The following is a 26,138-nucleotide window of genomic DNA, read 5'->3' as shown; positions in this document are numbered from 1 at the left end:
TCTAAACAATTCACAGTTGTCTTAATACGCACCAGTTAAGAAAAATTAGCAGGTCCTAACACACAAACACGCTAATATGTTCTCTATGGACTCATGAACGTATTAGCAGAGAGGCTTAGGGAGTGATGCTTGTGAGTCAGATGCATTATGCCCTGAAGCAGGTCTGAGGACTTTAACTTTTGAACATCAGGGTCAACTCATAGAGCAATGTCTACACCTTTCTCTTGCAAGCAAAGCAGGTGTGTTTTATTTGTAAGGTAAAGTTGAGATTAGGATTTAGATAAGTGGCAGTTTAATGACAGGGCATTTTTGCCTTTAAGGAATTGACAAATTTGAATGTCACTAGCCCAGAAGGGCATGGTTTGTCTTCTTGAAATCAGGGGATCTTAACCTGGGGGCTCCAGGTCTCCCTGACGTATTGCCAATTTGGGAAAGGGAGGAGAAAGGGAACTAACAAAAGAGAAACTGGAAAAGGGACTTCACATAGTTAACATTTTTGCAGGATTTCCTTTAAACAGTTTATGTGCACTAGATTTGGTAAAATATAAAGACATGTTGATTTACTGTCTATAAATTCTGAATGTTTCTTTCATTTTTTTACCATAATTCACACTTTCTCTGAGAATGGATCCTTTTTGTCAAAGTTTAATAATTCTGTTTTTTTCTCCTGCTGACTGCCAAGAAAATAGCATGTTTGAAAATGTCTTTAAAAAATAAATTACTTACAAGATTTTGGATAGAAAGAATATTCCCTTCCGTACTTAAAAAAAAATCTATAAAATGAAAAGATAGATTTAGTTCCAGTGTAGATAGTTAGATTTTAACAAATAAAACAAGTTTGTCCTTCATCTTTAGGAAGTCCTCTAGGAATTTGTTCCTAGGTTAGCTTGGAAAGATATTTTTGCCTTCACTATTTCTTATGTGTAAATTTCTGCACAAAACATGATACGGTGGAGAGTGGATAGGTGGGCTCTGCATTCATTTCAGATCCAGACTCTGCCACGTCTGCACAACACAGCTTTATGCAACTTCATCTCTCCAGCTGCTCCTCTGTAAGGTGGTGGTCAGAACACCTCAAACTTTGGAACTGTTATGAGGATTAAATGTAAAACTTTTTAGCTAAAGATATAAAATCGATGTAAAATACATAATATTACACATTTACTTTTAATATATATTTAATATATTTGTTTTTATTTAAATATATTTTCTAAATGAATATCTTTAAATTTTACATTAATAAAAATCCCAGAAGAGTTTCTCAAACATACTGGAAGCTCATCAAATGATACATCCCTTCCCTTCTTGCCCACTTTTCCTGAAAACTCATCACTGTGAACCTGAATGGGTTTTTAGAGTATCTTTCTCTCTTCATATACATGTGTATCTAGACAACATACATGTATTGCCCTCCTACCCTTAAATTTCAATAACATACTCAAATATGATCTCTCTTTAGACTCCTTAGCTTTTTGATTTACCTTTCTATTCCTGTAGACAACACTCCTTTTACATATAAGATGCCTACAAACTGTCATTATATTAACTTGTGTGGATATAATATGTATCACAGAGGAAAAAGCTCTATGGAATTATAATGTATAAAAACACATATCATTCCTCTTCAGCATGGCTTCTGTACCATAAAAAATTGTTTTGGAAGCTTACAGATTACAGGATCCTGGAGTGCTGGGAAGAAGATACAGCCTGGCTTGTTAGAAGCAGAGATGTTCCTTTGATCGTTCGCTTCACAAGTCTTAGAGCATATTCTAATGTTCTCCTTAGTGAATTAGACCATCTTATTTTCCATGGAAGAGATAATTTTCATGTCACACTATAATACACCTGTGATATCCACTTAAAACCTCCCCAGAGCTGGCTACCCACAATTGCCCCCCCCCCCCCCACAAACACACAATCATGTCTCATGTATAACTAAAGTTCTCACACTTGGGAAAAGGGCCAACCTCTGTTTCTTGCCAATGTTACATTATCCTATTACCTTGTTCCTGCCCCTGCTCTGTACAAACAATTGTGATCTTGTCCTAAAGGCCAATTATCGTTAGTGGAGGGTGAGCTTTTGTTAAACGGCCTAGGGGGCTCACCACACTGTAGATACAATCCTGCCCCAAGGGGATCTCATCGGCCAGTGTACAACTGCAGTCTGTTTGAAAAGATTGAAAGGGCAACAATCTGCCAATATAGATGATAGATAAGAACGTATGCATCCTATTTTTATCCCTGCTCTCTTTACCACCAGCAGCTATGCTCTGCACGGCAGCCAAGGTTTCTGTGTCCTGCGCCTGTAGCCTGATAACCTTTCTTGCTTGTGTTTTATGATGCCATATGCTTCTGTCCTAAAATAGTGCTGAGGGTCCTCTGAAGAAAAACTACCTATCAGCTCTCCGAATGTCAGTGGGATGTTTGGAGGAGGAAAGGTGTGCTTTGCTGTTAAACATATTTTGGCTCAGAGTTCTGCTTGGCAAAATGCTAATTGTATAACCTGGGGAATTCATTTAATATCATTGAGCTTCTGTTTCCTGAAGTGTAAAATGGAAATAATACTTCCATTTTATGGTGTTGGTATGATGATTAAACAAGGTGGTATACGATACACACACACACATTTGTCATTGTTGTATTAATCTTGATAGGCTAGATTACGCTGCAGTAAAAACAACTTTAAAATTTCAGTAGCTGGAAACAACACATTAGCCTCTCATACTACATGACCACTGCGGGTCAGCAGGTAGTTTGGGCTTGTCACTGCCTTACCCCACAACCCAAAAGGAAGCAGCAGCCAGTGTCTTGAACTTCAGCTCATTGCTCATAGATCAGAACTGGTAACCTGGTTCTGCCCACCCACAAGGAAATCTGTCTGTGCAAACTGCAATCTTTTCATGTACCTGAAGACAGTAAATCATAAATATTTAGGGAACAATATTAATGTCTACAATATTTGTTTCATAAAAATGAGATCATGTTATAGTCAGTACTCCGAACTTTAATTTTTGCACTTAACAGTATATTGTGGAAATCTTCCCAGGTCAACTTGTTTAGATCTAACTCATTAATTTTAGTGGCATGCTGCTATAAATATACCACAATTTATGCAGTAATTTATTTATTGGTAGACTTCCTAGATACTGTATTTTATTGCGGTATGAACACACTCAATGTACCTTTACATTCTGGTGCTTTTATTTCTGTAACATAAATAGCTTGAAGTGTCTAAATCTGCCAAAAAGAATCCCGATTCTAAAAAGAAAACATAGAGCTATGTTTATAAGGCTATAAATATCATTTTAAATGGAATTTATAGTTTAGAGCAAAATGTAAAGAAACTAAATACTTGTGGAACAACTAGAATTCTCACTAATCTTTGGCAATTCTCAACCTCTACCTAATCTATCCCTATTTTTTCCCAGACATGAGCAGCAGTACCTGCTCCCAACTTTTTTTTTTTTTTTTTTTTTTTTTGAGACAGAGTCTCACTCTGTTGCCCAGGCTAGAGTGCCATGGTGTCAGCTTAGCTCACAGCAACCTCAAACTCCTGGGCTCAAGCAATCCTCCTGCCTCAGCCTCCTGAGTAGCTGGGACTACAGGCACACACCACGATGCCCGGCTAGTTTTTCTATTTTTAGTAGAGACGGGATCTCACTCTTGCTCAGGCTGGTCTTGAACTCCTGACCTCAAGAGATCCTCCCGCCTCAGCCCTCCAGAGTGTTAGGATTACAGGCCTGAACCACCGTGCCCCGCCTACTCCCAAATTTTTTAACTTAGAATGAGAGTCTTCCTTGCATATTAGCAATACAGACTTCAAGATGCTTGATATTATAAGACCTTGTAGAAAAATTATCACCAGATCTCATCTCCTTTCTGTCATGATCACAACAATGATAATATTGATAACATGGCCCATTATGGAGAAGATCCTTTTTGGGGGGGACTCCTCTTCCTATCGATGGTAACGCAGAACAAGAAAGCAGCCGTCCAAAATAATGCTGCAATCAAGAAACTACGGGAACTATACTCCTGATGGTTCTCCCTCAATCACCTCTTTCTCCACCTGTTTTATCTAAATGATTCCAATCTCCCCTTCTCATCATGTTGCGATCTGCTAAGTGCTTGCAGAATAATTTTCACAGAGCAATCCCTTAGTAAGCATGATTATCACAAGTGCAGAAATAAAATTGCTTTCTATTCAGTTTCAAGAAAAAAGAAACCCTTAGCTAAAACAAACAAAATTTAAAAAAAACTACAACCAACCCTATAAAACCACAAAAAACTGCTCACACCATTTAGATGTCTCAACTATATTTTTAAGAATTCACCTTCTAAAAGCAAAGATATGAAATGACTTGTATAAACTACGTGTCCACTGACGGCTTCCTGGATCTTATATCAAAAGCCTGCCAGGTTGGATTAAGAGATAATAAGGGAAAAGCTAAGGCCAAGAGAACTTTTGCTATAGGCCCTAAAAGATGGTCTGAAGAAAACTAGTGTGGTAGAAAGGCCTATTTCTAGGGGAATAAAAACTTGCCAATTGTTTGGCTGCTTTTTAATCTTTATCTGCAGGAGTGATATTCAAAATCTTTTACAACTAGACTTGCAAGAGTCAGAAAGTATATTCAACCTATTAGAATAGATGCCGGCCATAAACAATCCATCCACCTGGGCCAGCGCACAAGAGCTGAATGTGAGCTCTACTTAGACATCAATGAATTGCCTAAAGAATTTTCACTAGCCTTCCACAGCAAGCTCTGATCACATCTCCCTGCTGAGAATATAAATGTATTATGTTAACTATGAGAAAGCCTGGAAGCTGTATCCCCTCATAATGACAATCTACTTCCATTTCATTCTGTAATTCCATTCTAGCTTATGCAAAAAAAGAAAAAAAAAAAACAAAAACACCCTCCAGACAACATGCATACATACAAAAGTAGCAGCAGCGCAGCACCACTCTGTGTTCATGAACCACTTGGAAGTAATTTTTAACCTTGTTCTTAATTTGCACTTTGTAGATTAGCTTGCAGTTCTGGTTTTAACATACTGCACATTTAGATAAAACCTGGAAAAAAAATAGATGCTATTCTTGTAGTAGGAATATAACATGTTGTTAATGTTTAGTGACTGTATTAGTTTTCTAGAGCTGCTGTAACAAATTACCACAAGGTTGGTGACTTAAAACAACAGACATTTCTTCTCACATTGTTCTGGAAATCAGAAGTTCAAGTTCAAGGTGGGCCAAGATCCCTCCAGAGGCTCCTGGAGTAAATCTCTTGTGGCAGCATCACTCCAGTCTCCAAGTCCCTCCTCACAATGTCTTCTCCTCTTCTTTCTCTCCTGGGTGTGTCTTTTATAAAAACACTTGTCATTGGGTTTATGAGTCACCCAGATAATCTAGGATGATCTTCTCATCTCAAGATCCTTAACTTAGTTACATCTGCAAAAACCCTTTTTCCAAATAGAGTCACATTCACACGTTCCAGGGATTTGACATATCTTGGAGGGGGGGCACCTTTCAACCTTCTGCAGGGAAGATAGGAACAAGAAAGGAGACACAGACGCAGGAGGAAAATGGAATAGATAGCTTGAGTCTAAATCAAAGAAAAAAATACTGAGGAAGAAAAAAAAAGATTTTAAAAAATCTTTTCTTACATCAAATATGTCCAGTGATTTTTATCTAAGTACACTTCTTTGAGTGGTTCCATTATTTCACCTTGTGTAGATCTTAATATTTTATATTTCTACTGTGTCTTTTTCATTAAAAGTTAAAGCACTTCAAGAGTATTTCCAAATTTCTACCATTAACGTTGTGAGTTTCTTTAAAGCCTAATAACTGCCGGGCATCAAAAACAGTCAAGAACATAGACGAACAGAACACTGAACAAAACCTCAGTTCAAAGTAGATTGACCCTGCTTCTCACATTCAGACTTAGGGGATTTCAAGGTCTGCGCTTGCCCTGAAATCACCCTAATGGTGGGGTCTTCTGGAAAGCCCCATGTGCAGTCTTATAACAGGTCCTGCCGGCCAATGGCTGCCCATGTTTGAGCATCTCCAGCCCTATGAACTCCCAGTCTGTGAGCTTGCATTCTCTCTGTGCTGCCACCGCCACCCCCACCCCTCTCGTCCCCAACTGCTTCAGATCACTTCCCAGGGAACTTCTCCTGCATACACTCTGTTTCTTCGACATCCATCACAGCAGAACTCCCTTTACACGTGGCCCCCACTCAGAAATTAAATGCATAGTCTTCCGTGGCTACTCCTAGCTACAAACTTACACACCTATTTTCTAACATGTCCTTTCACTGAGCATACTCCTTCCCATTAAATTTTAAACTCCATGAAATCAGTACTCCTATCCATGACATACCAGTTGACCCTTGAACAACACGAATTTGAACTGCATATGTCCACTTATACGAGGCTTTTCTTCAACCAAACTCGTACTGAAAATACAGTATTGGGGGATGTGAAACTTGCATATATGGAGAGCCGAGCCAACTTTCCTATGTGTGGGTTCCGCAGGGCTGACCATGGGACTTGAGTACGTGTGGATATTGTTATACGTAGGCTGTCCTGGAACCAGTCCCCTCCATATTCCAAGGGATGACTGTACTTTGGAACCAAAATATGTGTCTCTCTGGTAGGTTGATTCCTAGGGGGTGCTTCTCAAACCTCAGTGTGTATCTGATTCACCTCGAGGTCTTGTTAAAATGCAGATTCTGAGCTAGAGCTTGAAATGCTGCATTTCCAACAAGCTCCTGAGTAACTGGGATCTGCTGATCCCTGGGAATCCCACTTTGAGTAAGGAGATCTTAGGGCACCAAACAAGTTTCAAGGAAGGGATCTGTAAGTTAAGTGTATCTAAAAAGGGAAATGGGAAGGAGATTGTCATGCAGCTAAGTTACACTAAGAGTGATCACAGGGGCTCTTTACCATTTAGAGCATCTGGGTAAAAATTCCATGCTAGCTACTTAGGCCTTGTGTTGGGACCCCTGTTATAAATGATTGCACAGGGCTGTCCTTCCCTTAGATATTTTCTCATCTTCCTTTTAAGAGTGAAAAAAAAATCCCACATTTTTTTCCCTAGAAAGCTGTAAGATGACCATTTTCTTACATCAGTGCAGGGAGATGATTACCAACAGCAGCAAGCAAGCTGGGCTACAGTTAAATGGGTCATAATTCAACATAAGTTTGTCTTACAAGATGAGACCAACACCAACTCTCTAAAAGACATCTCTTGTCATCAAGAGCTATAAGGACATTATAAACAACAGGCCCTAGAAGAAGGCTTCACTGAGGTGACATTCAGAGCAGGTCAAGAAAAAATGCTGGACACACATGCACATCAGCTCTGCTGAGGCAAGGTGGTGCCGGCAGGTACTGGATACAGCCACCAGCTTCCAAACTGCTGCCACCACTAAGGTATATGCCATCCTGGGCCTTTCTTCACCCACCTTGTGTGGTAACAATAGGCAACAGCATTCCTTAGCTTCTGAAACTTAAACTAATCATCCCTGAATTCAGCCTGAGACATTGAAATGCCAGCATCTTCTAAGAGCAGCATCGTCTAATACAGCTTTCAATGATGACAGTAATGTGCTATAATCTGCCCTGATACACTAGCCACTAGCACCACGCGGCCACTGAGCACTTGAATCGAGGCTAGTGCAACTGAGGAACTGAATTATACATTTTTTAAATTTTTAATTAATTTAAATGTAAAAAGCCACATCTTGCTAGTGGATGCCATATATTGGACAGCACTGTTACAGGCTGGAAAGCCAGGGAGGACAGTTTAGGAAGATGAATTGCCAAACAAGGGAAATGGCTCTCCAAGGTAAACCTTAGACCTTTCCTACACTTACCTTGAATAAAAGGCCCTCACACTTCAGGGCACATCCTTTAATATCTGAGCCTAAGCTAGTGGCTATGTCAGTGTTCTGTATGCTACAATCACAATGCCACTTGGCCAATTAAGATAGAGACACACAGAGCCCTTAGGTCTGGTTTAGTATTCGGCAAGTGAATACAAGATTGCTTCAGGCTCAGTTGTTTTAATGAGGCCATATGGGGTTTCTGCAGATCTACCGTTCTGACCTGTGGGGCAGAGAGTAAGGTGGAAAAGGCATGCAATTTAAAAAACACATTTAAGAAAAAATGTAATTTGCTGATAAATACACACAACCTCCTCTCCTCTTTTCAGAAGGGAGTTAAGAGGTGATGGAGTTGGGGGAAGGGCCCGAGGATTAGCAAAAGAGAATAACAAGTGTTTGCCCATAACACAGTGCAATAAAATCCTCTTCTGCATTCAACCAGTATAACAGGTCCTTTGTTATCTCTAAGATAAGGCTTACACTTAGCCAGGGATCCAGTGCCATGAATCTGATGTGAACGGATGTAGTGAGATTCACCTGTGGTTGGTCTGGCTGGTAATCCAGGGGAGGGGCTGGGGCATAGTCACCAAAGGCCTGGATGGGCACCAGAAGGGACTGGGATCTAATTAAAGAGAGTTTTGTTCCACTTGTGTACCCCTCTAGGGCAGGTGATGGCAGCTGGACACCTGACTCTCCTAACTACATAATGAATGAAACTCTTATGCTGATATGGGCAGAATATTTTGCAGATGAGAAGTAGTATAAATGATAGTGTGGTAGAATTGGAGTGATCAGAAATATATTGCTAATACAGTAATATCCCCACCGGATTATTGACCTTTTTACCTGTGAGGTGAGCTATACATGTAGAATTTGCCCAGTTGGAGGGAGACTAGCAATCACTTGCCTTTTGTGGAAGTGGCAGTCACAGGAAATTGTGGAATTAGCTTTGGGGAAATTCCTGGAAACAACTGGTAGTGACAGTGCATTCTTTAACTGACGCTGTTCTGGTAGGCTGGAAAGGAGGACAAGGGTGTGACTCAGAGGGAATGGGGTATGATGGACAGAACACAGGTTTGGAGGCAGACACACCTGGCTGTAAACACCTGTATCGCCATTTATGCTTTCCATCAAAATCTCCTGGGGAGCTTGTTAAAGCTATAGATTCCTGGGCCCCACAATGACCCACTAAACCAGAATACCAGGATTTCGGGCCCCCATCTCTATTTTTTAAATAAGCGCTCAAGGAAACAGTGATAACGGGCCTTAGCTGTCTAAAAGGTGATGCAGGGCTGGCTATATCTGAGTCTTAGGATTGTTGTATGAATTGGTGGTTTACTAGATATAGCGATTTTTAAAAAAAACACACACACAAAATAAATCAGGCCTCAATAACTAATAATTGTAATTATTTTGCCACGGATTTGCATTATTTAAGACACTGTTCTCTCTTTGGAAATCTTGGTAGATGTCCTTGCTTTGCTAAGCCTTAGTCACTGTGCTAAAACAGCTGGAGTATATTCGGCCAAATTAACTGGGATCCCAAAGTTGCAAGTTGTTTTTGTTTCTGAGTATTAATAAAAGCAGCCTTTTCTTTTCTTTTTTAATGACGCTGGCGCAAGGTCCCCTTTGGGTTGGGGAATTTATATTGGGGGTGAAAATACCAATTATGCTGTAACAGGTTGTCTGCTCCAGTGAAAGTCAAGGGCAGTGGGCTGGACCACCACAGAACGGTAATTTGTTGTGGCCCTAGAGAGGCGCTTCCACCCCGAGGGCCCCCGGCGCCGTGCCTTCTGTGTGTGGCACATCTCTTGCTTTCGTTTGGCAGCTTGAGGCTGGAAGAAAAGGGTGGGGTTGGGGGAGGTTGCCGGCGTTCTGGCCCTCTTGAGAGTGAAGGTGGCTGCAAAACCAGCAGGCTCTAAATCGCCGGTGCTGAGATTAACGGAGGGGTGGGGCTGCCAGAGGAGGCTGTGCACGTGAGACCCCGAGAGAGGTGGGAGCGGAGTGTGGCAGGTAGGACCCGGTAGCGCCTGCCGCACACCCCGCTCGGGCCTCGGGATTCGGATTGGCTCTGGCGGCGGCGAGGTCGGCGAGGTCAAGACCCTCTCGGCGCCCGCCCCTGACCCGCCCCGCCGCGGTGACCCTCCTGTAGAGCGGCGGGTGCGGCGCGGGGCGGGGGCATGCTGGCCCGGCGGAGGGGCGCGACGGGCAGCGCGCGGGGGCCGGATGGCGGAGCCCACGGGCGCCGCGAAGCCGGGGAGGTTTGCGCTCCGCTCGCCGCGCTGCAGGGAGGGCGCGGTGCCAGGCGCGAGCGCCGAGAAGCCCCGAAAGAAAGCTTTTTATTTGCTGAGGATGAAGCCCCTGAAAGAGCCCGCCCCCAACAACAACAACAACGTGTCCTTTGTGATCCACTGTCAACTAGGCAAGGAGATCAAACACATTTGCAGCAACTGCAGTCGGGGGGAGGACGCCCGGGACGGTGAGTGGCGGGGCCCGTCGGGGCGGCGGCGGCGGCGAGCGCGGGAGGCGGGAAGGTGGCCCTGCCTGTCCCCAGTTTGGGTACACCGCCGGCGGCTGCTGCCCGGAGAACTGCGGGGACATCCGCCCGCCCGGCACTTTGCGGAGTGCCGCCCTCACTGGGCTCGCAGCCCTGCATATCCCACTGATGTGTCTGCTGCCCACAATGAGGGGTTTGAAACAGTTAAAGGAGCAACTCTGGGATTTCCATTTGTGAAGGTGGGGTTTTAGGAGATTTGTCGGCGGCAATATGATTTGCTTTTGAAAAGATGTTATACCTGTTCTCGCCCCCAACCCCGCTCCGCCGGGGGCTTCTTCACTGTTCCCCAGTCCTCGCATTACGGCGGGGTGCGGGGTTTGCCGGCTGCGTTACAGACGTGGGCTTCCTTCGGGTGGGTCCGGTTTGGAGAGGTGGTTTGGCCTCGGCGGCGGCGGCGCCAACGTCCTAGAGACTTGTGGAGTTGTTGACTGATGTCTGTTTAGAGTAAAACATGGCTGTGATTTTGGAGTGTCGCTGCGGGTCCCTCTTGGAAGGGTGCCTGGTGGCCAAAATGGGCGCGGTGGGGGAGGGGGCGTGCGGCGGCGTCTTCCGAGTGAGCCGGGGTGTGTGCGAGCCGAGTAGCTCCACGCAGATCCGGTCCCAAGCGGGGCTGCGAGGGGGTGCAGGCTGCCGGCGACTCCGGGCAGGGGCAGCAAAGAACGAGGGACAGCGGGCGCGGACCAGACAGAAGCCTCTGCAGATGTGGACGCGCCTGTGTGGCCGCGCCTTCGGGGGAGCCTCCCCGCGGTTCGGGAGCAGCTCACGGAGCAGGCTCCGCGGGGCCGCTGAAGGTTGTGGGAAAGTTTTAGGCAGCAGATTTTACAGGGAACGCATTAGCGACTGGCCAGCCTGACGCTGACAGCACACCTGCTTGGGCGGGCAGATCTTCCTATCCGTCAGGCAGGTTTCGCTTGGTCCCTTTGGAAGAACGAATGTTACTTAGGATCCCTCCTGTTCTTTGTCGGCCTCTGAAGTGCAGAGTAATGTAGTGACTGTGGCTTGGCTAATGTCTTTTCGAAATTAGAGTCCTGCTAGCATAATTAGAGTTTTCTTTGATTAAAATGCAAGGGAGGCTGGAGAGGACGGCACCAGGCGTCCAAGAGGAAAACTGGGACGGCGCTGGAGAGAGGCTCACGCACAAAACACACTAAGGTGCCTGTAGGTGTGTAGGGGAGGGTATCTGGCTCTGAGTGGCACATGTTGACGTTTTGGATTCCTGTGCTTACTGCATAGCTGATAAGAGACCTATGGAATACAAATGGATTAATCAGATGATGCAGAGCCAGACCTTTCCCATATAATGTAATAGAGCACGAGATGCGGGCTAAGATACTTAATAAATGTCAGTCTCTCTGTTGACTGAATCACTCCCCAAATGGGCTGCTTCTGCAACCTTGGGGGTTTATTTCAATTGGTATCTCTGAATGCTGCCTCAGTAAGGAGAGGTATATGTCTGTACTTAGGGATGTATGTTTACGTATGTAGTTACGAAATCTATCACTGGTAAAGATATGGTCTATACCGTCTATGGAGGCAGGTGTGTATTTTAACCTACCACACATATCTTCTTACAACATGCATCATCTTTACAGCCTCAAACACTTCAGAATGGCCTAAGGAGCTATGTATGGACGTTCACATATCACTTGATATGCTTCAAGTATTTAATCTCAGATTCTTAAATAGGGGAGATTGTATCTTTTTAGTGACTAATTTTTGCCTAACTCTACACTGTGTAATCCTACCAACCTACTGTGTGGTGCACTCTTCATTTAATCACTGAAATGGAATGAGGTCAGGAGTTTAACCCATGTTTTACTGCCAGAACCCAAAGCAGCACTGCCCACTATAAAAGGAAAAGAAGTTCAAATAAATTTCACTTTTCACAAGGTTTGACCTTCTGTGATAGTTTGTAATGAGTAGAGGTTCTTTTAGGTAAGTTCTGTAGAAGCTATTTGCAATTTGCGTCATGTTTTCTGTATGCCAGGAGCACAAGCTATTTTAAGAGAAATGTATGGTCCAGATTGTAGTGATGCAAACCGATTTCCCCAGTGTCCTATTTGGTAAGGGCTTTCTACGCAGGAAGATGCTTCTTACGGTAGGGCGTACCTCTGTTGTGTCCCTCCACTGCCATAAATATGTCTGGTTCCTCATTCAGCACTGAAGAGGCCACTTAGTGGCAATCACAGAAAATTCTGGTCCAGCTGGAAAGCCCTTAGTAGAACTTTTACACAGGTGAACTTTTACAAAGTTACTGGTGACTGAGTTTCTTTCATACTTAATTTCTTTATATATAAAATAACAGTTATTTTAAACATATTTAAAGCATATTTTAATAACTTTCAGTTCCAAGACAATCTATGACTAAAGAATAAACTTTAAAAGATAAAGTATTCCTGGTTACTGAGCTGGTTGTAAAAGGTAAAATTACATTTTAGCAATTATCTTTTTACTCAAGAGTATTAAAAAAAAAGTTCCTGGTACATACTAACTAGTATTAAAGATGTTTTGCTGTTTTAAGCAATTCTCTGTTTAAAAAGCAAAACAAAATGTAAAATACAATTCACCATTAATGGCCAGAGATGGTTTGTGTTTTTTTCCATCTTAGCTGTTTGGGTTCAATACTGAAGCTATTTTCAGGTGAGGAGACAAGCTTATGTAGAAGGTCCACAGAGCAAATACAAGGTAGAACAAAGACTCAAACCCTCATCTGTTTGACTTTAAAACCAAGGCACTTTCCACTATACTATCAAGTTGATTTTTTTGGGTGGCATTTATCTCTGCCACATACATTGCATGTAGAAAATTAGATATTGTGTGTATTCATATCTGTGTATGTTTGCTGTATCCATGTGCAGTCTCAATAAGCTAGGTTTATTATGATGAAGAATTAGAAGGAATTGCAGAATTTCCTGGCACATTTAAAAATTTTTTTTTTGCCTGCCATACCTACTTGATAGAGCAGCTGACTTTGGTAGAAATAAAGAGAGAGAAATTTACAGCTAAGTAGTAAGTTGGAAGTTATGGATATTGTAGAGCTACAAGAAACGTAGCTACATCATCACTGAACTTATACTGGAAGTTAATAGGAAAATATGATTGAATTTACAAATAGCTAAAAATCAAATTTAAGAGAAATCTATTCCAGAATGCAAGGTATTTCTGTATATAATTTCATATACGTTTTCTATTTTCATTTGAATTCCTTTTGAGTCTGTTAATAGTGAGGAATTATTTTAACAATTATAGCCTCGTTAATTATGCATTTAGATGTAATTTTAATCACAATAAACCATTTTAACAGTTTTTAACAGTTTTTAGAAATATTTTGAAGCATCTCAGTCTTATTTTATAGTGACATTTAAAAAGTAATAAAATGACAGCTTTAGCAACAAGACATTGATTGCAACTGTTAGTCAATGCCTTTTACATGTGATGCATCCATACATCAGGGTTGTCTTCATTTCTCTATGTGTGATTTCTCTTTAAACATTTACATACAAATTCACTAATCCATGGACTTGCTAGATGCATTTCCAAGTTTTATGTTAGGGTTTAGAAATATTTAGCATGTCATCTAATGGACTCCAATATGAACTTTTGAAATGACAATTTGTCATAGTACTTCTGTTGCACTGCCTGTTGGGTTCATTCATCAAGAGGGCCTTTCAGGAGATACTGCCTTGTGAGTTTCTGTGGGTGGCATCCCTCATTTTGCAGATGAGAAAATTAAGGTGCATAAAGAATAGGCGAGCATTCCTCCAAGGTCAAAACACCATTTAGTGTCAGGGCTGCTAACAGAACCTGCCCTTGAAGAGGGAAGCAGTTTCTAATAATGGTCCAGAGTTGGATCCTGGAATCTCAACGCCTGTTCTCAAATGACCACTCCTCTTGCTAGTGGGGTGATTTTAGGATATTATGATATTATTTACTGCATGGAGTTGTGAGGATTAAATGAGATAATTGGTACAAAGCACATAGCATGGTGTCTGGCAAGAGAAAGTGCTTGAGAAATATTAGCTGTGATTACTATCATTTGTATCGTTACCGCCAAGTTCAATGTTGCCTTGGGTTTTTTTTACTCCTGCTGCACTGCTGCTTTGCCTCTTCTATAATTAAACTTCCTTGGATTGGGTCCAAGATGAAAGCACCCAATTTTTCTCTACATTTAACAGTTAAAACATATATTTCTAATAAGGCAGGTGAGGTAAGGATCAGACTGAGGAAAAAACTTCTTCAACATTGCTCATGTTGACAAAAGTATTTTTTTTTTTTTTGCTTGAAAGTTTAAACAATCATGACTGGTATGTTCTAGGTAAAAGGACTCACATATGTATCTAAATTTATGATGACTAAGCATTTTTGGGTTAGTTGAGTAATCAAAACAATAGTCAAGTTGAGATCCAGTGGTTTCTTAGGCTATACCACATATATTGGGTGGAAGAAACAGTGGGGAAGAGAAGTGGGTTTAGCAGGATGTTAAGAAAGGGTGCACAGAGTGGGGAAATGGGGAAATTCTAATCAAGATGGACTCTTATAATTCTATTATGTTATCATGTACTCAAACATCTGTGCTATTGTCTGATTTTCTTACATTTGTTTGTAAAATTAGCAGCTTGTATGCACAGGGCCTTCTTAGCTTAGGAGTAGATACCAAGAGGTACAGCAACCAGTGTTGCCTTTGAAGAATTTGGACTTTAGTGACAGCAGGAAAATAAGCTGCTAAGTTATTAGAGCAAGCATTAACTGTATGAGGAAGGCAGGAGGTCTTCTCAGAGGTGGCATTTGGACTGTTAGGACCTAAAGGAGGAGTTTTCCCGATAAAGGCGGGGAAGGGCCTTTTGGTAAGGGAAAAACTATATGCAAGTGATCCAAACTGTAAAAGAGCATGGCATTTTCCGGAAAGGGGAAAAGTTCAAGTAGAATGCATGGAACGTGGTGGAAAATGACCTGAGTTAGTCTGGAAATATATTGGGGCATTTCATTTTTTTTCTAACCAGTGTATTTGTGAAGCATTTTCAATGTACCATCCTAGGCATTGGTAATATAAAAATCAGTAAGATCATAAAGAAAGCAGAGGGAGATAAAAAGGTAGACATATATGTGCACAGAAGTTTTAAAAGTCTAAGAGAGCAGGTGGTTGTTTTTTGGAGTCAGACAGAGTGGTAGGTTCTACCTTGGGCACAAGAGGGAGGTCAGGAAGAGCCTCGTGCAGTTTACAAAGGAGTTCAGATTGGATTCACTAAGCACTAGAGATGGCACGGGGTTTTTAACCAGAGGAAACATAGTCAAGTTACCTTTTTAAAAATTTATTATGAAAAATTGTACATGTGCAGAAGTAGACAGAATAGGACAATTAACCTCGATAGACACATCGCTTAGATTCCCCCACTCCTGTATTATTTTGAAACAAATTTGAGTGAGTTTTTATGATGGTGTTGCTGGTAGTGCCTAGCTAGGGACCAGACAAGACAAAGGACCCAGCTCCATGGCTGCTCATGGCTCAAGAAAGGGTGTTCCAAGACATTGAGCACTCAAAAGACAGAGATTACACATTTGCTGTTACAAGTTCAAAATGTGTCCAATAATACACTTTCAATCACCAGCAATTCAAAATTAGTGCGTCTTACTTTTAGCATAACTTTAAACTCACATCATTTTACTAATAATTTTCCCTTCTGTCCTATTGTTCTGATACTTTACAGAAATCTGTAAATATTCACTTAGTTTAGGAGAGGATATATTTAAAATATTTGTGAAATCTTTAGCTTAAAATATACTCATGACTAAAGGAGATAAAAATAATCACACTGAATAGCTTAAAAGATAAAATATATACATAAAACTTTATTGGAGGTGGGTGGAAGGGATCGGTACTTACTTGGTAGGCAAACTTTCGTTTCTCTAGTTTGCTAACTAATATACAAATGGTGAGAACTTTTTGGACTTGACTAGGTGTTTGGGGTTTCAAGAAGTACTTGAAAGACTGAAGGGAGGGGGCACATTGCGCCAGTTAGGAGCCGCCATTGACAGTGTGCCGTGTGGTACTGCCGGTGGGCCAGCTACCTGTGCCAGGTGTTCAGTGTGATCAAAGCCAGGTAGCCGGGGGCTGGGGAAGAGGTGACCTTCCTTTCAACTCACAGGTTGTAAGGGAGAAAAGGAAAGTCCAAGGAGGCAGAAGTTGCAGTACTCTAGGTAAGAACACTAGGAACTAATTGTTGGTTTGGAAAAGAAGAAATGAATTTTAGAGATTTTCAGCCCAGGGGAAACAATCAGCCAGAATATTAGCAGTAGACCATGTATGAGAAATCATGGGATGCTTGTTTTCAGTGTTGTAGTGTTTCTGTACTCAAGGCCAGAGGAAAGATAGAGCATGGTCATTTGTTTATGTACGTACGAAGCACGGCTGCCTACCACGAACTTGATGTGTGAGCAGAGAGATAAAGGATGAGTTCCTGCCCTTAGGGACACTCAGTGAGGGACATTGTTGTGATAGCAGTAGGCTCCGGGTGCCAAGGGCGCACAGGTGGGGAACCTATCTCCTCCTCCAGGGAGAAGGCCAGCGAGGTCACATGGAAGGAGATGGCCCTTGAGCTAAACTGTGTTGGATGAGTAGGACTGGGCTGGCAGAGAGGCAGAGCAAAAGAGTCACTCGAGGCAGGATGAGAAGCAAGTGCAGAGAAAGATGAAGAGGCCCAAGGAGGGCACCAGGTGTAGACTTCCCAGCAGAGGTCTGTCTTGTCTTCTCTTCACTGCTGTATTTCTAGTCCCTAGAGTAGTGCACAGATGTCAGGCACTTAACACAATGTGTTCAATATGTGACTACGTGTTAATTTATTAATTATTGATGTAGTCGATACATGTGTATCCATTTACTGTGGGAACTACGAGGACAGTGGATTGATGTGGCTGGGGTGGCATGGAAGTGTGGGGAGTGGTGAGAAGGAAGGCTGGGAAACAGGTAGAGGCCAAACGCCCGGGCCTGGATACCACACAGAGGAGCTGGGACTTGCTCCATGACAGCGTGCACGATGCCCTGGAGGAATTTTTTTTTTTAGCTGCTTTATTGAGATATAATTCACACCATACAGTTCACTCATTTAAAGCATATAATTCAGCGGCTTTTAAGATATTCATGGAATTGTGTATCCATCACCACAATCAATTTTAGAACATTTTCATTACACCAAAAAAGAAACCCTGTTGCCCTTAGCCTTTCCATCCAGTCCTCCTATTCACCCCAGTCTCAGGCAACCACTGATCTGCTTTTTGTGTCTGTAGATTTCCCTATCCTGGGCATTTCGTTTAAGTGGAATCATGCAATATAGAGTCCCTTGTGCGTGGCTTCTTTCACTTGGCATAATGTTTTTAAGGTTTATCCACACTCGATCACATATCAGAACATCATTTCTTTTTATGGCTGACTAATGTTCTGTTGTTTGGACATACCCCATTTTATTCATCCATTCATCAGCTGATAGGCATTGGGTTGTTTCCACTTTTGGGCTACTATTACATGAATATGCCACTTTGAATGTTCGTATCCAAGCTTTAGTGTGGACATATGTTTTTAATTTCTCTTGGATGTGTGTCTAGGAATAGAGTTGATGGATCAGGTGGTAACTCTTTCTTTAACCATTTGAAGAACTGTCAGACTCTTTTCCAGAGTGGCTGCATCATTTTACAGTCCTGATGGCAATGAATGTATCAAAGTCCAGTTCCTCTACATCCAACACTTGTTATTATCGGTGGTTTGGATTATAGCCACCCTGGAGGACTTTGAAGACAGAAAATGAGAAGATTCTGAGTTGATGGCCAAGAAAAGGGTTAATTCAGTGCATTTAAGAAAATTAGTGAATTTAGAAAACCTAGACATCTTACATAAATATATTTACATTACACTTTATAGTTCACATATCTTATTTCTTTGCAATCATTAGAACAACCTTTTAAGGTTGGGATTACTATCGTGACCATTTTAGAGAAGAGGGCCAGAGAATCAGAGCGGCCAGAGCTTCTTCGTGTCACCTGCTGACGCTGCCTCGGCCAGGCTCTCTCTGGCTCCAGCTTCCGCCTTTGCAGCCACGTTCAGCTGCCTCTGAGAGTTGACCACCGAACCTCAGAGGAGAGACTAGTTATTTTGACCAATGAAGTTTAACTTCTTGAAGTGATTAAATGTGAAAAGGATCACTCAGGAAAATGTGGGCAAAAATGAACACACAAAGCAAACTGTTCATTCGTGAAAAAGTAAAAGAGGTTGTCTGGGGTGTCTGGTTGGAATTAGGGGCCTAGGGGACCACTGATGCCCTCTGCCTGTCCTTGGGTCACTCTGTCTTGAGTTTCTTCTACCTATGAAATGAATTTACTTCTGTTCACTGAGGTACCTAAAACCCATCTAGATCAAGGGTTGGTAAACTCCGGCCCACGGGCCCTCTCCCTATGTTTATAAGTTGAGAATGTTTACAATTTCAAATGGCTGGGGGGAAAAAAGAATAATATTTTATGACACCGGAGACTTATATGAAATTCAAATGTCAGTGTCCATAAATACAGTTTTACTGAAAGACAGCCACGTACAATTGTTTACGTGCTGTCTATGGCACCTTCCGAGCTGCAACTGCAGCGCTGAGTTGCTGCAACAGAAACCCACAAAGCCTAAGATATTTTACTTTTCGGCTATTTTAAAAAAGATAGTTTGCTGGCCCCTGGCTCCATCAAAGTTCCTGTAATTGGAAAGTACCACTGCTGGTCATTTTAGCACCACGTCTGAGCTTAGACCCTTTAGATTATCCAATGTCCAGTCACTGTCTGTGTCATTCATCTGAATTGCAGCTTCGGTTTTTTGAAAAGCCAATTTGATGTCCTAGTGTAGTCAAAGGGACAGGTTTAAAATGAAAATCAACCTAAAAAGAAAGAACTCATCTGAATTCAGTTTGTGGAGTATCTTTAGTATTCCCACTCGCCCCCTGACCTTTATATGGGCTTCAGGCTGGCGCATTCTGCGGAGGGATGGCTTTTCTAATCCCCCACCTAAGAGTTAACCATCTTGACGCTGTTATTGTTTCGGTGTGAACTTTAGAACAATCCCCTCTGCTATTTTGGCACAGGGAGATTTGCCTCCATAGTAATTATTTTGCAACCCACAAAAGTAATTATAAAATCAAATAATTATCTTCTAAACAAGCTGTAACCTCAGCAGTGGCTTTTGGTGGTGGTGGGGGGGAGGCAGGAAATTCCTGTTCTTTAATTCTCATTTTTAGGGCTGTAAGCTTCTGCTTCCCTTGCCACCCTTAACCTCAGTTTTGATGTTATTGCAAGTACAATGGCAATCTATAATGAAGCACCAGCTACTTTGGATGTGCCCTCCTCAGAACAGTAGCACTGCTCTAAGTTTATGAGCGGAAAGAGAGAAACAGGCACACAAAGGGGAAAGCAAAACTGAATTGAATTTTTCTGGTTATGGGAAATAAAAGACAAAAGGGAACACCAGCTTACTAGACTCGGTTCCTGGTTAGTTTGAGTTATCCAGAGATGCACCACGGCGTGGTGTTCCAGATTCTGAAAGTGTTCTCAGTAAGAGTTGGCACTAATATGTCCTGGCACAACCTGAGGAATGAAATCTGCTGTACAGTTAGCAACCACCCCTCTCCAACAGGCTGGGCATCTACCAGAATTAGGTCCTTTTTTGCGAGACTTTTAAGTCTGTCTCTGGGCAAGTGTTTGTCTGACATATCCGGGAGATACCATACTAGGTAAAGTTCGTTTACATTTGCAAACTGTCACTGTTCTGATAAGCCCAGCTAATCCGCATGATGAGAGGATGCATAGAGAAGCAGCTCTTGATAACAGGAACATCCCTGATCTGCCACACGTTCAAGAATTGCCCTCTGGGAATTTCAGTCACTCACTGATTTATGAGTCACTTCACCAACCCCACTGAAAAGTCAAACACACCACCAGACAGGAGCTCATCATCCCAGAATGAACACACAGCAAACCTTTTTGCCTGCCCAAAGCCGTAATGTTTTCATGTCCAGAACAAATAGTCTGCGGCAGTTTCCCACTAGCCATGATATGAATTATTCATGCACTATTAAGCAGCCTGTGGCCAGAACACCACTACCCAAAGTAAAGCTGAATGCAGAAGAAGAGATTTTAATATCTGCTGCTGAAAATGCCCTTTGCAGTGGGAATAGAAGGGATGGGCTACTGCACCCCTCCCATTCTTGCCCTGGGTCTTTGAGGTTGAATCTGTGAATATAAATGCAGATTTCTGGCAGTAAAACAATAGAAATGGTTTGGAGTGCCTGGTGAGTGTAGTAGTCATTAGGCTGCATGCCTAGGTTAATTTTTAAAGGTTTTCTAGAATGCAAAAAAAAGGGGAGGGGGATGTATTTAAAAAAGTCATATCTATATTCAGGAAATAAAAGTAAAGATAAACATATAACAACAGAGAAGAATTATTCTTTGGAAGAAGAAAACTTACTAGCATCTTAGAAGACCCCATATATGATATAAGGCAGATAAAAGGGGGTCTGCTCTGGTTTGGAGCGTGGTGGGCCTGCCCTGAGGCAGTGCCATGCAGCCCTGGAGCTTTCCAGAATCACAGTTTAAAAATTCTTCTCTGCTCTCCTACATTTCGATGAGATATGGTGTGTGGTAGGGTGATAATTGTATCTCTAGAATATAAATGTCACCTCATAACAGATGGCATTACACCCCAAATTTTAATTCTGTGAAGATGACATCTAATAGGGTAGGTTGTAACATAAATAAGGTGTGACCAAATAAGCCAGATGTTATTTGTCTGGGGGGGGGCAGGGGGGCTACATCCTAGGGTAGAGTTAGTTTTGGAAACTCGCATATATTGGCTAAAAAATTGCATTATATCATATATAAATGGGCAGGAATATAACATTTTTAGATTCAAATTATTTCAGGAGGAATGTTTAATCTCATGCCAATATTAATAATTACATCTTTAATACATTGATTGCCACACTAGAAAATTTTTGTTTTCCTTGGGGCCATGGTATTTTCTTACAAAAATAGAATAAAAACTTTGAAAACAAATGATATTTTCTAATTTAATGAAAACTTTATTATTTTTTTGTTCATGAGTTACATGCAACTTGAAAAATAGTTTCATGGGGCTCCCAAGGTGAAGAGACATGAGTTACATAGGCTTCACGAGTGCCCGGGCTCAAAACTAGTGTGAGTTAAATACAACTCACATGGCAGTTAATGTGTTAAAAACAACTGGTTAAGGTGAAGTTAGATCAGGTGGATAGTCCCTTTTGCTCCCCTCTTAACACTGTTCATGGCTCTGAAATTCCCCACTGGCTTTATAAGCAAGTGTTGAGGCCCAAACAGGAATGACATTTAGCATTTAAGCCGTAAATATGACAGACGGGTCAGTGTGCCTTACTAGCTCCAAGTACATAATTAGCCATGAATGAAATGGTACAAATTTACTTTGGAAATACCATAGCCTAAAATCTCAGTCAGCTTTTACTGGGAGGATTTCCACCATGATTTTAGAAAGCAAGCAAAGCTTATTTTTATTGCAAAATCCTAAGAGTGCAATTCCTGGCAGTGTTTACCAGAGAGAAGGAATTAGCAGCCTCCAGGGAGGGTTAGGAAAGCAGAGCACCCCTGGGAATCAGGCTCCTAAGTTTCGGTTCCAGTAGCCTCCACACCAGCTGGCGCAGACACATCACACTTGTTGGTGATCCCTGCCCCCGTTGTCATTCCTACATACATGGCCAGGGGTAGGAGGATCTGACTTGTTTCCAGAGGGTCTTCAAAATATGCAGGAGGCGCCTGGAGACTTTTCAAAAATAAAAAACACAAGGGCTTTTGTGCTTTTAAATCCACAGTGCTGGCTTGTAGATTGCAGAGGAGGAAGGAGATGGGTTTCTCTTTGCTTGTCATCTTCTCCTCTCTGCGCACAGTGACTGTTGGCGGGAGAACGGAGGGCTGAATGGGCTGTGTGTGTGACTCACAGGGCAGCAGCGTGATGGCCTTTCATCTCAAGGTGAAAGCACAGAGGGAGCCCTGGAGCTGGGGGAACAGATGGCAGCGTCATTGCTGCTACACTGCTCTCGGCTGTGCGTGTCCTCACCCCACGGCCGGCGCAGCCCTTTTCAGACTGTGCAGGTCACAGAGCAATAACCAACTCGGAAGAGCAATCTCCTGGAGGCTGTTGGAGACACTGAAGTACCTCCTGATGGCCATTTCCTGCCAAAAACACAAAGGCTACATAGTCTTAAGGAAAGGTGACTGGGCTGAGGTCTTCTAGGAAGTGCAGATCCTCTTCAGAATTCAGTCCCAGATTATTCAACTAAATCCATAGATATCACAGAATTTAAAAAATGAACAACTGGGTCTTTGCCTTAGGTGTAAAAGATTGGAGAGGATTAGGGACTAGTCAGGAAGTGGCTGGGAAAAACGGGGTACTGTGTACCTTCTCTGGTGGTCTTTTGCAAATACTCTCTTCTTTTGCTTCCTTATGGATATTCAGGGTCACTATTTGTTGGGGTGTTTTTTTCCCTACAAACATTTAAGTTACCCCTATCGATTGTGAGAAACTAATAATTTTTTCCCTTGTGTCTCATAATGTTGAGGTTGGTACTGCTATATCCAGTTCTAAGGCAATAAGGTAGAAGAGACAAGTTCTTCCATTTGTCTTTTATACCAACTGGAAATACGATTCGGCCCAGTTCTAGGGTCTGTGTTCTGCAACAGAGCTCAGCAAAAGCAGTGCTCTTCCCGCCCAGGGCTTCTGAAGTTGGAATGGGGGTGCGGAGGTTGTGTTGTGCTTCTCTGCTATTTAGTGTCCCAAGGCAGCTCTGATTACAGTGACAAACTTTATACTTCAAGTTCTAAAGTTCAACGTTGAGATTTTTGTCAACTTCAATGAGATATTTTCCAAAATGCATTCCACATAGCACTTGCTCCATAGGATGGTAATAAATGATATGTGGGGAAATTCAAGATCACCTTAGTGTAGAAAACAGAGCTGAGCAAAGTAAGCAGCTATTGTAAGCTCAGAGCCCTTGATATGCCTGTGTGCATTGTAAATCTCCAAGAAGAAGGTGTATGTGCTCCTTTACCCAAATTTATTTGATCACAGACGCTTCTTGTTTGGTTTTGGGTTTTTTGGCAAAGTGTCACGGGTGACTAACATCCTACAGGGAAATTAACGTGCTGCATCAGAATCCTTCCATAGAAAGTACTGTATTGATTAAATATGTTCCCACTTGTGAGAGATGCAGAAACACAGAACAGTGAGGTTGCTTTGTGAATTTTTTCTATCCCCCTAGAAGCTATTAGCCCAAAATTATAACACAGTAACCGAGAAGAAATGCTCCCACTTCTGCTGAACATATTTACTCAGTGATTTTTGGTTAACAGACATGCAAGCAAATTCAAATATTGTATCAATGGTACATTTGCTTCAGTTAGTCCAGCAATCAGGAATTTCTTTCCATAGTCAGGTGGTTGGATAGAACCGTATAGCAGTGTTAGGTCTTCCGGATGCCTTGTTTTCTCAATGTGTGGCATATTTTGAGTGAGGATTTCTCAACATCAGGACTATTGGCACTTTATGCTAGATAATCTTTACTACTGGAAGTGGTGGTGGGGCATCCTGTGTATTGTAGGATGTTTAACAGCATCCTGGCCAATATCCACTAGATGCCAACAGCACCCATCTCCCCATAGTGGCAACCAGAAGTGCCTCCAGACATGCCATATGTCTCCTGAGGGACAAGATTGTCCCTGAGTTGAGAACCACTGATTAAGGGTTAAGGTGGGTATTACCAACCACAAGCGAGTTCACCAAAGCAAGAGACCGGTGTGTACTAATGTCCAGGAGGAGGCTCTGGGTGAAGAGGCTGATTTGGTTAATAGAAGTAAGGAAAGAAGAAACCCTAAGGGGGTGGGATAACAAGAACACGGGCAGAGGGAGGGAAGGAAGAGTAAGGGTACTGGCTTTTTGGATAACAACAACAATAACATCTCTTATTCACTTACTGTGTGCCAAACCCTGTGCCAATTATGGGAATTATCTATTTAATCTTCCCAAGATAGGTACTATTTATCTCAATTTGGCAAAAAAGAAAACTGAGGCTCAACGAGATTAGATAATATACCTGAGTCTCACGGATAGTAAGTGTTGGGGTTAGGACTTGAAACCAGGTCTCTTTTAATACATGACTGAATTAAAACGATATGAATTAGAAATAATGTTGGGTAAGGTTAAAGAATGTTAAATTGTAGACAGAAGTGTCCGGACTTAAGGCGATGTGCTATGTAAAATAATGGCAGAGGCTTCGACAGGGGAGTGATGTGGTGCAAAGGGCATGTTAGGTTCATCTGGCAGCATCGGCCGTGCAGGAGGACGGGGGATTGGTTGGAGGTGGGAGGGGTGGGGTGGAGCTGAGCAAGCTTCAGTAATACAAGTGTAGGGGCCCAGAGCTTGGCCAAGGGTGGCGACAGCAGGATTGGTGAGGAAAAGGAGCATCAGGCAACAGGCGGGCAGAGCGCAGAGGAATGGTAAGCCCCTCCCTGTTGGAAAGGGCATAGGTGTAACCGGGAGGCAGGCCAGATCTCAGGCTATGGGGGCTGGGTATGGAGTGCAGTATGAATCTGGGCTCACTTTTAAAGACTGAAGTTTTAGTTCATTTCCATGACTCACCTTTAATTTCATAATAGCAAACACTCATATTACTCTTATTGTGAGCCAGGCACTGTTCTTTGCATTTTGCATAGATTAGCTCAGTTATTACTCACGATGACCTCTGGATATGATTCCCATTTTGCAGATGGGGAAACCAAGGCTTAGAGAGGTTCGATCACTTGCTCCAAGTCTGGTTCCAGAGCCATGCCCTTCGGTACCCTGCTGTGCACCCTCTTGAGCACCTTATTAAGGCTCACCTGCTAGGCCACTTTTGGCAACTTTATCCCCTCTTCTTGCTGGGAATCTTAGGCCCTTCTTGGTTTTCTCATCTGTGAATTGCAGGAGGTGAACTTGTAAATCCCTTTTAGCTCTACCATTCTATGCTATGAATAATAAATTCTATTTGTTGAACAAATCAGAACATAATTCTGTTATTTAATTCAGTATAATAGAGACCTTTTTCTTAAAAAGAGAGATGGAATTTCAAAAGTCTTCCTTTTTGAGGCTTATTGACTTGGGAAAAGACACTCTTTCCCTGAGGTCATACGGGGCCCTGTCCACAGGAGGCCATTCTGCTGTGTGCGCACCTCACTTTGCTCTGCTTATCTGTCAACTCCTTGAGGGCAAGACTGTGTTTTATTCATTTTTGTATTTCTTGCACATAACTTGTTACCAGTAGAAGATCAATAATTTTCTCTTTTCCCCTTGTTTTGTTTTTGCTTTTTAATGATTTCAGTCTGTGAAGAAATCAGATTTAGTAAGTTTCACTCGTATAGCATTGTCATCATTCAGGTAAAATCTTCTCCAGAGAAAAGCTTATGGTTATTATTATTATTAGCCCTCAGAATGGCTACAACTCTAGAAGTAGGGAATCATACTGAAATGAAATGAATCTACTTAGCTAGGAGGACAATGTTGAGTTGGCATTACTTACTGCTGAAGAGTTGAGACAGGTGTTGGCAAACTTTTTCTGTAAAGGGCCAGATATAAATATTTTAGGCTTTCTAGGCC

The 26,138-nt window shown here is 42.2% G+C and overlaps 1 protein-coding gene across 6 annotated transcripts in view; it reads left to right on the top strand.

The window, feature by feature from the left end:
* The window catches only part of PHACTR1 (phosphatase and actin regulator 1), a 499,845-nt gene that overhangs the window by 246,097 nt on the left and 227,610 nt on the right, over positions 1-26,138 (top strand). Inside the window, exon 1 of one of the 6 annotated variants that reach the window (XM_045551752.1) lies at positions 10,114-10,366. The exons of the other annotated variants lie outside the window; for them this stretch is intronic. Coding sequence (XP_045407708.1) covers positions 10,114-10,366 — 253 coding nt within the window. Of the gene's footprint in view, positions 1-10,113; positions 10,367-26,138 lie in introns of those variants that run through there. 6 annotated transcript variants of the gene reach the window in all.

Source organism: Lemur catta, chromosome 5, assembly GCF_020740605.2.
Source record: "Lemur catta isolate mLemCat1 chromosome 5, mLemCat1.pri, whole genome shotgun sequence".
Classification (NCBI taxonomy): domain Eukaryota; kingdom Metazoa; phylum Chordata; class Mammalia; order Primates; family Lemuridae; genus Lemur; species Lemur catta.
The sequence above is the reverse complement of the archived record's forward strand: the minus strand, read 5'-3'. Positions and strand labels throughout refer to the sequence as shown.